Source organism: Dreissena polymorpha, chromosome 9 (genome assembly GCF_020536995.1).
Source record: "Dreissena polymorpha isolate Duluth1 chromosome 9, UMN_Dpol_1.0, whole genome shotgun sequence".
NCBI lineage: Eukaryota > Metazoa > Mollusca > Bivalvia > Myida > Dreissenidae > Dreissena > Dreissena polymorpha.
This window is the reverse complement of record NC_068363.1, coordinates 61,180,375-61,195,530: the sequence shown is the minus strand read 5'-3', so window position 1 is coordinate 61,195,530 and position 15,156 is coordinate 61,180,375. Positions and strand designations below refer to the sequence as shown.

The following is a 15,156-nucleotide window of genomic DNA, read 5'->3' as shown; positions in this document are numbered from 1 at the left end:
AATTGTGAGTTTGATACCTCTCTACTTTTTTTTTATAACAGATATCAAATTGTTAGCATCAAAATAAATCTTTGAACTGCTGAATACATCATTGGATATTAAAATGTTGCTGTCCACCCTTCACATTAACTATTGTAGCATTTTGTTTCAAGTATCTTGTCTTGATTACATTTTGTTGTTTCAGAAAACAGTTACAATGGATAGCAATGAGAATGGTGCCATAGCACCAGAGTTCCTCAACTTCATTGATCGGTTGGAGATGAAAATCACAAGTCCAGGCCGGGAGATGATTAGTCCAACCAAGTCCTCAAAGCAACGGTCCTTATTTGGTGAAAATGACAAAGATCCTGTAAGCACTGTTAGTGATAGTGGTCAGGACTCCTCAAACAAGAGTTCTGAAGGTCATCTTGATGAGGAAGCTCAAACATTTGTTGATCGTCAAGAGAGATACACAGAAGCTGAAGAAACTGATAAAATACTTTCTGAAAAAACTACTGTTGAAAGATTATTTGATTTCCTAGAACCAGAAATGCAGTCGTTAGATTTTGCTAACAATAATAATGGTTTTGCTGATGATTATGATGATGAAAATGATGTGGACAATGAGTTTGGACCGAATGAACAGCTAGTTGAGCTTAAGATCACAGAGTGTGTCACTGGTGATGTGTATCTTGGAAAGGAAGTTGGTAAAGATGGTTGTGATGAAAATAATGAACAAGAAAGTAAATCATTTTCTTCCAAAAGTGATTCAATGAATCTTTACTGGTATAAAGACACACCATCATTAGATCTAGCAGAATTAGAAGCTTTCAAATCATCCCAAGCAGAGAGAGTTTCAACAGAAATAACTACTAGCAATTTGTATTATGCAGCAAAAAATCAACAAGATATTAAGGAATCTGCGGAAAATAAATATGCTAGGGATGTAATCCATCAGAATAGAACAGCTGAAGATTCCAATAGGGAGAAATGGTCTCCAGCTTTTGAATCAGCATCAAGTAGGATTTTAAATCTTGCCACAGAGTTGAAATCAGAACCAAAAGCTAAAAGAGATGAAAGTGATGCTACAAGTCAAGTAGTCATTGTGTTTGAAAAACAACATCCATGGGGTCTTGAAAGTGATGAGAAACTAAAATATAAAAGAAGAGCTGATGAACTAGAGGATTTACCTGACCTGGAAGATGTTATTATTTCTGATGTTTATGGCAAGAATGTAGGCAGTGCTGATGAAGCATTAGGACTTGATGGTGATAGGAAAGTTAAGTCCGTTGTAAAAATGTCTCATCTAAAGTCTTTTAAGGACCTGGAAAACGAGAGTAATGAAGATGAAGAGGATGCAGTAGGCTATATTGAGATGAAGGATAAACCAGGAGTGCAAGAAGCTGTAAGTGCCTCTGAAGTTAGAAATGTTGAAATGGTCCAAGCTGCAAAGACAGGTATTGAGATGGAGAAAGCTGAGGAAATGTCTATGTCCTTTTGTAACAATTTGGATAACAGAACTGTAAGTCCAAAATCGATGCAGAAGTTTTCAAGTCAACAAACAGTTGCTGATGTTGTTGAAAGCGTAGAAAAACAGCCTGTTGAAACAAGTACTTCCGGGCATATTCAAGAACCATTTGTTTATGATCCCTTTACTGTAAAAAGGACTTACAAAAGTTCAGTAAAGTCTGAAGAAATGCTTCAAGGAAAAAATGGAGTTTTTGTAGAAACTGAAACATTTGTTGATGAGTATTTGGATGACAAATGCTACTCGCTTATCCTCCAAGACAGTTGGCTGAGGTTACGTAACAAGAGGTTTGAAATGCAAGTCAACGCTTCATTTGGTTATGGGAACAATAGTACAATGGATGAGATTTTGACCAATGAAAATGATATCAAAGAAATGCTAATGAACATGTACTCCACAGAGCTGGAACAGAGAAGGAAAGTTTCCGATAGTCATGTTGATGTTCTAATAGATTCATTAGGACTGATGGAGTTTGTTTCCATAGTAACCACAAGAAAGAGGTACCAGGTGGGGAACTGCATGGTTTTGCTGGAGGTGTCAGACAAGGGGCACATGGTTGGAGAAATTGAGATCATTGTTAACAGCCCAAGGGCGATTCCAAAAGCACTTGACCAAATGGATGCATTGGCTTCTGAGATTGGTGAGATACCTTCCCTGGCATTTGCATGGCTCTTTAAATTGAATGTTTTAAAGAAAATGTCTTAGGTGAAACCGAGTCATTGTCTTTGAAGTTTTCCCTATGGAGCTGCATGAATATGTTTCCATCAATGCTTCTTATTCAGGAAACTTCTAGAGCAGCCTAGCCAACAGCTTTGATATTAACATTTTGATAATAAAGAAAACAATTTTTAGTGGTAATGTAGGCATTCAGAAATGTTCTGAATACATGTAATTGTTTAATTTAATGGAAAAGGTAAAGATATGATCATTTTCTACATACATTTAATTGAGGTTGTTTGTTCGCTTTCTCTAGATAAAAATATTTCCTTTGTCAGTATTCTATAGCTACCGGTAAAATATTAATGCTTGTTGGATTTGATTTACTTGATATTAACTAGTTATTAATGGAAGATCTCTAACATTCTACTTATTACTAAAGTGTTTTTTATGTCCCCCAGTATAGACTGTTGTTTTTGCCCTGTCTGTTTGTTGGTTTGCTTCAAACTTTAACATTGGCCATAACTTTTGCAATAATGAAGTTAGCAACTTGATATATATATGGGGGGACATTGTGTTTCACAAACACATCTTGTTTAATTATGCATTCATTCTTTTACAGGTTTTCAGCCTCTACAGGGCAGATAAGACAAATGCTGAACATGGATTTCTATAACATCATATGTAAGTAAATAGGCAATGAGTGTATATAAGGAGTTTTGACAGGGGCGCCCCAGGGTTGGTAATGGGGCCATGCATAGTTGAGATTAACTGTATTGTCATAAGAGAGGTTCAGTATCAATTTGAAGTGAATCGGTGTAGAAATGAAGAAATTGTAGTAAAAGGCAATTTTGGGTGGGCGTGGCCTATGTGGGCCCCAGGGTTGGTAATGGGGCCATGCATAGCTGAGATTGACCGTATTGTCATAAGAGAGGTTTAGTATCAATTTGAAGTGAATCGGTGTAGAAATGAAGAAATTATAGTAAAAGGCAATTTTGGGTGGGTGTGGCCTATGTGGGTGTGGCCTATGTGGGTGGGGTGCCCTAGGGTTGGTAATGGGGCCATGCATAGCTGAGATTGACCGTATTGTCACAAGAGAGGTTCAGTATCAATTTGAAGTGAATCTGTGTAGAAATGAAGAAATAATAGTAAAAAGTAATTTTGGGTGGGCGTGGCCTATGTGGCCGGGACGCCCCAGGGTTGGTAATGGGGCCATGCATAGTTGAGATTGACCGTATTGTTATAAGAGAGGCTCAGTATCAATTTGAAGTAAATCGGTGCAGAAATGAAGAAGTTAATGTAAAATAACATTAAAAAATGAGTGAAAATCTCTGATCCAGCCAAGCCCCAACCCCCATTACTTTTGACCCAGGGGTCAGATCAAAATTCCGTCACTGTCACCGTCGCACATATGCTCATAGCTACCATGTATGTAAGTTTCAAGGTTCTAGTGCTAATAGTGTAGGAGAAGCAGGTGGCCAGGACAGACGGACGGACAGACGCACATCACCACAATATCCCCACTTTTTCTCAGAAAAACGTGGGGATAAAAACATACTCTCAACATTAGAATCGTAATCTATTAGAATTTTCCATATTGAATGACATATTAACATTCATCATCATGCAACTTACACTTTACATGGATGAAACCCTAATACATAAGATTTATAATTTAAATTAAAAGAATGATGTTTTTCATTAAATGTGTTAGTTGCATTAACATCAAATGTCTGTATAGGTATAAATTTGCAATACTGGTTGTTTAAATTATACAGCCAGATATTAGGTGAACTAACATGTTTGAGAAATGGTACGATAATGACAGAGTACAGGCACTTTCACATGAAGGATTGCATAAAAAATCTGCAATTTACAAGAAAAAGAAGAAATCAGTATTGATTAATAGACATTTATGAGACACATTTCTTGAAATTAATCCATCCAGTTTATGAGAACTCCATATTAATGAGTTGGATGTTATGAAGAGTGCTATGTCAACATAGGCACCAGCTTTTGGGGAGTTTTAATTACAAAAGATGCCTGTTGATGAAAGATAATCATGCTGGTCGTACATTAGTCAAAATTATCTGAAATCCCAGTTGCTGCTCTCCAAGATTGACATCTTTATATGAAGAAAACAGTAATTAGAAGGTGATAATTGCTTAAAAAATCATCTGGTCTCATTAATCACATGAGTTTCTGAGCTTGGGATTGTGTGCAAGACCGGCATGATTGTTGCTAATCTCTTGCAAGTCTGCTTTTGCAATTAAATGTGTTAGTTTTGTGAGGTTTTGATTATATTTTGTTTGGGAATAAGATATCCAACTCATTTCATGATCTGTTTTGTGGCCTTGGTATTAGAATTTATATGTTGTGTACTTAACATATGTTGCTGCTGTATACAACTGATAGACCTAAATGGGTGATAAATAATATTTAATTATTTGTTATACTGTCAGTTTGTTACTTTCATTCCCTAAAACATAGTTTTTAGGTGCAAACCTGTTTTTTGGCCTTTGATAGCATGATCATTGCTAAGTTATTACAATTATTTATTCATAAGGAAACAATTTGCTATCTTAACTGAGAGCCCATCATGAGATCTGTCACTGTAAGTTTATTTCATCTTGACCAATTTACTTAATAAAAGACTGTGCGGTCACATTAAATTTATTTTCCAGCCTCACAAAGGCAAAATCAGCTCAAGTCAGTGTTCTCTTCCATGTTAGACAAAAGTTTTTCGCTAGAATTCTCGCTGTTTGCCCTGGATTATTTGTTTGATCAGAGCTGTCCACATTTCTTAGCACTTATACGGTGAGACGTTCTGACAAGATTTCGAAAGCTGTATCCCCGATGGCACTGTGTACTCATTCCAACTCGCCATTGTCCTAAGACAATCAGGCCCAGAATAATTGGTGTAAGAACTTCAATATTTTAGTCCCGGGATCAATGCCTCGGCTCCAACGTTCTGACAGCTCATTATACTTCACAGCTCCCATCTTAATTAACGTCCTGGAATGTCGGGACCAGAAAACACTTTCAATACACGCTAATGAAAGGGAAAAATAATAGGTTACAATCCTAGAGCTCTGACTAATCATTTTCTTAGAAATCATTTGCGTAAAAGGCATTTTCCCCTTGTTTAATTAGGTGGCATTCTTTTTTCGGTTGTTACAATTTATAATTTGTCCTATTGAGTGCAGGGTTAGAGGGATGGTTTAATCAAATAAAGTCGGGGTCAGAATAGAATATTTAGATGTCCTTGGGAAAATATTGAAAGCCCCAGATCAAAACATTTATGTATTACTTATTGATAATTAACCCATTATGCCTAGTTGACTCTCCCATCCTTCTAAATTGAATCAATTTATTTCCAACATTAGGGATGTCTAGTATATTTATTTCTATTTAGAATATTTCTTACAGAAATTCCTTTAAGCAAACAGCGCAGACCCTGATGAGACGCCGCATCATGCGGCATCTCATCTGGGTCTACGCTGTTTGCCAAGGCCTTTTTCTAGATGCTAGGCATAAATGGGTTAAGTATTGCCCCAGAGGGGTATCCTTGTTTCTGCAGTATCGTGTGTGTACATTAACGGGAATGTTCTGACTGAAATTTATATTAAATCATCTTTTTTGGGGATTCAAGCATGCCAATGATATTTATATTGAAAAAGCTTTAATGTTTGATATTTTTCTGTGTGTTTGCTTTTACAATCGAATCTAATATATAATTATCAATTTGCTTTTTTGTTATAAACATATTTTCTTAGTTGTGAGAAAATTGTATTCCAAATGTACTAATTGTTTACAATTTAATATAAATGTACAGTGTAGTTTCTTTTCTACAAAACAAGTCTAGATCACATAATATTTAATAAAATAAAAATAAAAAAAATTGCCCTTGCCATTTGGCCCATTTTAGAGCTCACCACTGTTGATTCCTATTATAGATCTGTTTTCTATTAAGTTAATGGTCAGGGCAATATAATGGCAAAGGGTGACTAAATCAATTGCTTTCTCAATCGTACCGTATCAGAAACATGGTTAATTACTTTTGGCAGACAATTTCTTTCGGAATGTGCCTTAGCATCCGCCTTTAGGAATGATCTTGTAGTTAAGGGATTATTTATGTCCTTGTTTTTAATCCTCCCAAGTTTGGCTGCCAACTGAATTCTTGGCGTTTTATGTGGCTGGGCCATTGGCATCAATGTTTTCTTCACTTAACATTGCTGGTGTTGAAATTGTCAACTATGATGTGACATATATATGATAGTTGTAATTGTTATTGGTTTTGTTGTAAACAATATAGGTGCTAAAGTTGGAAGTCTTTTCCAGCAGTAGATCATGCACATCACATAATTGTAAATAAGAGCTTTTGTACCCCCATAATGTTGATGCATTTAAAATTGTTGAAAAGTCAGTGGTCTTTGGGTAATTGACCAGTCGCCAAATTATCGATCGCTCTGCCCACATAGTCACGTGGTCTAGTGATTAGAAAACTCCGACAAGCAGATCGCAATTATAGCGGATTACGTGCGGGAAATTCTATATTTGTAATGATGTATTATGCTCTTTTCTATATAATAAATTATTAAAGCCGCACACTAACCTAAACTGCTTTGTAAAACGTTAATACAATCATAAAAACTTTAGAGAGAAATGGCGTAATCAAAATAAATTAGTTAACGGCAGACTGACTATCAGAAACGTTTCTTATACATATTATATAGGGAGGTGATGAAAAATCCGTTGTAAAAATGAGCATTTATTTCATATTGATTTTGAACTTGTATTCAACCGTCTGACAGTGAACCCGGTGGCTATTCATATATAAGTTTGAAAATATTTTTATTAAATGCAAATGACATATTCATATCATGATGGGTTTTTTGTTTATTAAAAATGTTTAGATCTTTGTTTTATTGTGTTATTTTTAAAAAGACACCGATTTTTTTTATTTGGATATAAATTAAATTTTAATTGTAACCATAAATTAATACAGGCCTAATTTCGTGGTTTCATTAACATATAGTCTATTATGCATTTTATTTCATTTATGTTTAATGCGAACCTGTTACATTTCACTATCAAAAAATGAAATGTTGGTATTACGTTGCTGTTCACGAACATTCGAATTGAATACATTTAGCATATTATGCATTTGCTTATTTATAACAAGATGGCCCTTATATGTTAATTGCAATTTTCACATATTTCTCCCCGTATTAATATATGTTGTATTAGAAATGTTGTTGTTGTATTATAAGCCGTACATTTTACACTTGAAGTCGCTTTAAGCTGGCTAAGCCGCGTTGAAATCACCTTTGTGTTGTTTTTACTTTAGTTAAAACAATATTTAAGTTAACAATTTATAATGATTTCCCTTGTTTATGATCCACAGAAAATAAATGTATAATTGGAAATCATTTAAGTAATTAAATAGTTTTCTTTTCTTGTGTACAGTACCTAACAATGCCTTAATGTTCCTTCATTCTGAGATCCACGCAACATACTGTTATTTATTAATCATCGACAATTACGCTGAGATTAATAAGCACGTGTGGCAATTATTATGTTGCCCAAACTGCTTAATAATATTGTGCATCAAACGGTATAACACGTTTTATAGAACACACACCTGGTGTGGTTAAACTATTTATTGTGTTTGTTTCCTCATTACTCGTTCATATGTTCAAGAAATAAAGATAAAATAATAACCTTTTATAAAGTATGTATAGCACCTACAATTTTGAATAATGATCGAACAGTAATGATCATGCATTTGATATAAAATCTGTGTAAACTCTTAAAAATTACGTCCATTCCATATGTACAACACGCTTTGTTTGTCGCACAAAATGGCGGCCAGATAAGCGTTGCTGAGGGGTTTGTGAAAAATCGATATCTGATTGGCTGATCGACAAAATGTGGGCGGAGTTGGCGACTGGTCAATTGTCTTTACAATTTATATAAAACCAAGACTGTCCATTGAAAGTGAACATAATTATGGTATAAGGGATACCACATTTATTTATTAATTTGTTTTTGTTTTTATGCCCCTGAAGGAGGGCATATAGTGATCGACCGTCCGTCCGTCTGTCTTTCCGTCACACTTTGCGTTTAGGAAAAATGCTCATAACTTCTATGTCGCTTCAGATAGCAACTTGATATTTGGCATGCATTTGTATCTCATGGAGATGCACATTTTGAGTGGTGAAAGGTCAAGGTCATCCTTCAAGGTCAAAGGTCAAATATATGGCTTCAAAGTGGCACAGAAGGGGGCATTCTGTTTCTGACAAACACATCTCTTGTTTTTTTAAATATTTGTGTTGCAATGTAATGAAAATGTGTCATTAATTATAAACAATCCTGAAATCTCTTTCATGATTGTATGTAATCGATATCTCCTCATGGTTCTGTTGTTAATGATTTTTGATGACTATTATTTATTTGTATGTTTCAGTGTGGACTTAGCAGATTTCATCTCACAGAGACCAATAGGGAAGAACATTGGCACAATGGTCTGGACACCCAATAGAACTGTCTCAGTTACTCCTGCAGAATGCACATTTTGATGCCAGTTTTTTTATTTTGTTTTGTTTTGTAACAAAACATGTTTAGTTAAAGGACTTGTATTTGTGCAGATTATTTTAAATTCACACTATGTTAACTAATTGTGGTCGGTCTATTGAACTTGCTACTTACTGGACAAAGTTAAAAGTGTCATTGCTTATACCTTTGTATTGTTCAGTTTTAATCCTTGTGCCATGCAAATTGTAAATTGTGTTCTGTGTAGCAATGTTATGTTTGTATTGTGAAGGCTTTCCAATTGAGAAGACAATGATATTGCGATTTAGTTTCTATCCCCCCCCCCACCCCCCAAAAAAAAGTAATAAAAAAAATGCATAAATATATTAATTTTTACTAATGTTTTCATTAAAATAATACTTAATGTATTTATCTTTGACATACAACTGTCTACAGTAATTTAGAATATTTTCAAAATGATAAGTAGTATACATTTAGTCATTGTAAATTAATATAATAAAATAGAAATTATTTCATTATGTATACAAGACTTATAAGAAACTTTATGTATGGATGTATTTTTATTAGAATTGTCACCTGTACACTATTGAGAATTGTAATCAATTACTTGTAGAGTGTGTATCAATGAATACCCATAGGCATCAGCCACATCATGTCAAAAGAATAAAGAATAAACTGTCAAAACTATCGTGTAAAATGAAATGCTCAATGTTGTCATTAGACATTGATCTGTTCATGGTTTTTCTGTTAGTGGGTTTGCTGGTTTATGATTCCTTTTCTCTGTGATCCAATGTAGCCGCTATTTACAGGTCCATGTAAGCCTCGTTCTATAAAGACTGGGCTTTATTCATGTTTCATCCATGATTAGTCTGTGCAGTCTGCTTTTATGGCATATTTTGTTTAAAGGGGGGGAATAATATTTAAAAATCCTGTTAAGGAGGAAAGTGTTGCCTCTGATTAGCCTGTGAGGACTGCACAGGCTTATCTAAAATGACAGTTTACGCAATTAATTTATATAAGCCCTCTTTTCCAAGAACAAACTGATGTAGTGTTAAAGAGTTTGGTAAACTGTCTGATAATTGAACATTTTGATAGGTGTCACTTTGCTTTGACAAATTAACAAACATTCTTGTTTGATAAAACAACAACAGAAAATTAAATCTGTTTAATGTTTGAAAAAATAAATTGAATGTCTGCAAGTGTTGCTCATGAAGTAGCCATTCCAGAATTTTGGGTACAAGTTGTAATGCTTTGTCAACGTCCATTAAACATGTTTGTTATTTCTAGAAAATGACTCCAGATTTGATATTGTACTGCATTTCAAAACTTACGTATAATCTTATATTTGTAAAAGAAAACATCATCTAATGCCAGTGTTTATTTGATCAATGAAGCATTTTTCAATGCCTTGAAGTTTTGGGTGCACAATATTTTTTCCCATCTAAACATTGTCCACTATCTTATGCCAGTGTTTATTTGATCAATGAAGCATTTTTCAATGTCTTGTAGTTTTGGGTGCATAATATTTTTTCCCATCTAAACATTGTCCACTGTTTTCTCACAAATGTTTTGCATAATGGAGAGAAGTGTATGTAAAAGATTGGTCTTGCGTGTTTTAGCCGTGATTGCTGTTTGTAATATTGTAATTGTCCAACCGATCCTGCAGATACATTTTTATTGTTATACGCTTGAGGCAGAGATGTATGGACTTACCAGTTGTTACATTAAAGTGTGCAATAACTCCTGATATATAACTTTTTGCTTGAATATAAAGTGATTATTGATTTATCATTGTCTGGCTTTGGGATGTTTTGAATTATTTTTTGATTACATGGTATACATTCGTGCTCTTAAGGATACAATATGTTTCTGTTTTATAGAAGGAGCCTAAATAATGAGAAACACTGGCATCAGATCATGTTCACTCCTGTTGTCCCTTATCACGCCATTGGTTTGTTGTAATTGCTGTTGTTGTTGTTGTTACTTGCAAACATACTACCAGTGTTAAAAAAACTTTTACAAGTAAAGAAGAATATAAACTTGTAAAACATTAGGATTATTCTCACATAAATTTAATGACATTATTTGAAATGATAAATTCCTGAATTCAATATTTACTCCAATAGCTGAATTTCAAGGAGGTTTTTTAGGCTTCTAATTTTAATGGATCTCTAAAAGGTCATTCTTACATAAATTCACATAAAATGCAGTATCTGAATTTAATTGAAAAAGTTCTATAAGTCTTCACATTTGCCTAGCCAAAATTTAAAAAATCAGGATTTTTTTCCATCGCAGGCATTATCTCTGTTTCTTGCATTCTCTTGTATGAGAGGTACAAAGGAGAGAATTCTGACCTGCAGCATTACTGAAGACTAGCCATGGATTTAATGCAATTTTACCTGCAGTGTATCAATATAACTAATGCCTTAAGTATTTATGGCAGTTATTGTATTGCTTTGTTGTTACCCTTCTTCTAATGCTTTGAATGATAAATTGTACACTATTGTATAGCTTTGTTATGATGATTAGTGTATTATTGTACAAATTCTGTTTTAGATCTTGTTTATATCTGATCTTATTTGCTGCTTTCATAATATTTTTTACTGTTTTTTAGGTTTTAATACATTTTTTGCTCAATTTTGTTTCCTAGTTTTACTCCATTGTCAAAATGTATTGTTATTGGCTATTACTGTTGTTAAATAACTTGTTGGGATTGCAAAGTTGCCTTTCATTCATTCGTCTTTCATGCCATTTATCTGCTTTACATGTATGTTGTGATCTGACGCATGGCAAATATGTATTTTATTGTTGAGTATTCATCAGAAATCTATATTACACAGATGGCATCACCTTGTAAGAAAAAACACACTGTTTTTGTAATTATTAAATTGTAATACCTTTATTTGTTTTGTAACTTTTTTGCATATATATATATATATATATATTAGTTATTACAACTTGAATATAATTCATAATCAGTTTAAATTTTTATTTGAAATTGTTTACCCAGGAGTCATAGATCTGAATGTACAGATATACATCTTTTATGTATATACAGTTACATGTGTCTCAAAGTTTTGTTGCATTTTGATTCGTTTTTGTTTAATTTATCTATATAAAAAATAATCTATCTTTTTGTTACATGGATATATTTGCTTTTAAGAGTTAAACTTGTTTTTATTTCAACATATTATTTTCTTTTAGACTCTGTTTGTCCAGTTTGAGGAAGTCCATGTTTTTAAATGTTTTATTTTGCATTCCAAAAGAAGTTTGTATTGCCCCCACAAATGTATGTAATGGGATTTTTGTAATCTGTTGTGTTTTACTTTATATGTTATCTCTGTACCCAATTAATTGTTATGAGACAAATCCTTATTAAATGAAATGCATTTTGTCCATTAACTTGTTCAGTTATATAAGCAAATACCTGAAGAGTAAAATTCAACACATTATTTTTTGAATGTTGGGAAAAAATATAATGCAATCTATAGTCAATGACATAAAACAAATATGCATTATTTTCATCCATATTATGGATAAGTGTTCTTGATTAAATGTTTCCACTAGACATACCAATTTGATAACAAGTATTTGATTTAGAAAAAAAGAATTTCTTTGTTTTGCATTTGCTTTTTGTTCTGTTAACAATCCAGTTTTTTATCGGCAAGTCTAAAATTTTACTCACAAGGGGCGAGGAAAGATTGATTTTTGTCTTAGAACATACTAGTATTAAGATATTGATTGAAATAAATTTACAAGCTAGAACTTACAATTAGATCTGTAACCATGATACAGAAATGATACACATTTCTCAATAAAGGAAAGGGTTTTCAATGGTCAATGATAGATAACAAAATATTTTAAGGGATTTCTAAACTTTAATATCAGCTTTGATCTGTACCTCTAAATATTTAGAAAGTAAAATTTCCACTTGCATTTGATAGAGATCATTTTTAGCGAGGCTGTTTTCGGAGAAAACCCGAGCATTTGTCATAGCCAGCTTGTTGTCCGCCGTAGGCGTCGTGCTAAAACCTTAACATTGGCCATAACTTTTTAAATATTGAAGATAGCACCTTGATATTTGGCATTCATGTGTATCTCATGGAGCTGCATATTTTGAGTGGTAAAATTTCAAGGTGAACATGATCCTTCAAAATCTAGGGTCGAAAAATCAAAGTTAAGGGAAGTAATAAGCTTAAAATGGACAGTAATTAAGATAATTATACATCTCATATTATATATTTCCTTACCAAGAATTGAAGTTCTTTTCACAGTTACTGTACAGATTTATTATTTTGATTATTTATAACCCTAATGATTGATTTTTTTTTTCATATGATATAATTATAATTTCTTTGATGTTCATTACATACCTGTAGACTTATGTCCATAGATACATGATCAACTCTGGTTATGATCTCTTTTAAATCACAGGCCTTGGTTGTCAGTGATGTCTCCCCCCCCCCCCCCCCCCCCCCCCCCCCCCCCCCCTCTCTCCGGTTGGATTGGACAAAATTCAAGGGAAGTAATAACATGTAAAGGGAGATGATTTCTATACCTGCCAAATGATAAATAGAAATTTTATTTCAATGCGGCGCATTAGGGGGCATTGTGTTTCTGACAAACACATCTCTTGTTGGGTCACTAGGTCAAAGGTCAAGGTCACTGTGACCTCTAAAAAAACAAAAAAACTTCTGACAAGCTTTCGCAGCCAAGCGCGGCACCCGTTATGCGGTGCTCTTGTTATTATCATTTATTCCTTTATTTAAGGTTAGTAACCAATCACTAGATAATTAGACACATAATAAAACCGGGGAGAATAAACAAATTCCTATAAATAAATTGGGTCACAACATTGGAATGGTCAATTCAAAGAATAGCATTTGGTCATGCATTAAATATGAACTTGTGTTTTAAAAATAAATGATTTCCTTTTTTTGTGAAAACCAAATTTTTATTTCCAAAATAAAACAATGTTTTGTCTTGTGAGTTTGCCCCAATTAACCATGACAATTCGTCATGCACACAGAATTGTTACACTTATTAATAACACGGAGACCAATTACTCAGTTATACATTCAGAGTAAATTAGTTGACAAATCATACCTTATGTATTTGATGTGTGAGTCTTGGGTTAGCTTACTCTTGTATTTTAGCATTCAGTATTAATCTGCACCATGTAAGCTGCATCGTGCGAAAATGGGTCTAATGCAATTTGCGACCATTGAAGCTTCAGACCAGTCTGCACATCCGCACAGTCTGGTCTGGAACTACTGTGTCGGCCAATAAGACCAAGAAACCTTGTGACTGACTTTATAGCGGAGAGAGTAGCTTCTTACCAGACTGCTCAATTTCACATGGCACAAGACCCTTCTTCGCAAGACGCAGGTCATATTTTTTATTTGCAAAAATGCTTGTTCTATATGATTGCTATACAGGCTTGTGTAATGCTTCTGATATTTAAATAAAGGAATATTTTCCAACAGCTTGTATCTTGTTCTTTACAATTCCCACAAGTTTATTGTTGTATTGTGGACGTGTTTATTTAAGAAATAATCCACGTGTAAGTGTTGCATGGTTATTGCTGTAATAACTAATGGTTTGGAGTTCCGATGCGTAGTAGTTAAATCACAAGAGCGTAGCCCGCGTAGTGTGGTAACAAGCATCGGAACGACGAACCGTTGGTTATAACTGCAATAACCAACGCTTACACATCGTTTATTTTTATTCTAACACAATTTCATTAATAAGTTATCTTCAATTTAAAGGTTATAAATGAGAATTATATTAACTGAACGTCCTCCACTTTTCCACGAAAACGCGACGTCACCACAACAATGAAAATCAAATGACGTCGTCTTCATTCAAAAACAGTGCGTGGACAATCGAAGTGACGTCACTTTAAACAACCGGTCGTATATTGGGGTAATAACCCACAGTAAGCTCCCTTCTTATTCTAATGTGCATGCGTGCGTGACTGGTAGAATAGTCCTGACTACCTGCACAAGTTCATTACTGTATTGATCGGTTTATCTGGCCTGACAAGTTACCTGCATAATTAAATTGATGTTATATTGTTGAAATGTATATATGTCCTGGTTACCTGTACAAGTTTATTGTGTTGACATGTTTATCTGTCCTGTCTAACTGCGAAAGTTTATTATTGTATTGACCTGTTTATCTGTCCCGACTACCTGCACAAGTTTATGTGTTGACATGTTTATCTGTCCTGTCTAACTGCACAAGTTTATTATTGTGTTGACATGTTTATCTGTCCTGACAACCTGCACAAGTGTATTATTGTGCTTACATGTTTTATATGTCTTGACTACTGCACAAGTTTATTATTGTGTTGACATGTTTATCTGTCCTGACTACCTGCACAAGTGTATTATTGTGCTTACATGTTTTATATGTCTTGACTACTGCACAAGTTT

General features: G+C 33.9%; 1 protein-coding gene across 3 annotated transcripts in view; it reads left to right on the top strand.

Moving 5' to 3' along the window:
* The window catches only part of LOC127846430 (uncharacterized), a 62,501-nt gene extending 48,299 nt beyond the window's left edge, over positions 1-14,202 (top strand). For all 3 annotated transcript variants that reach the window (XM_052377669.1, XM_052377668.1, XM_052377667.1), the window contains 3 exons: positions 185-2,147; positions 2,787-2,848; positions 8,634-14,202. In XM_052377669.1, the coding sequence (XP_052233629.1) occupies positions 197-2,147; positions 2,787-2,812 (1,977 nt within the window). In that variant the 5' untranslated portion in view covers positions 185-196 and the 3' untranslated portion in view covers positions 2,813-2,848; positions 8,634-14,202. The remainder of the gene's footprint in view (positions 1-184; positions 2,148-2,786; positions 2,849-8,633) is intronic.
* The last annotated feature ends 954 nt before the right edge of the window (positions 14,203-15,156 follow it).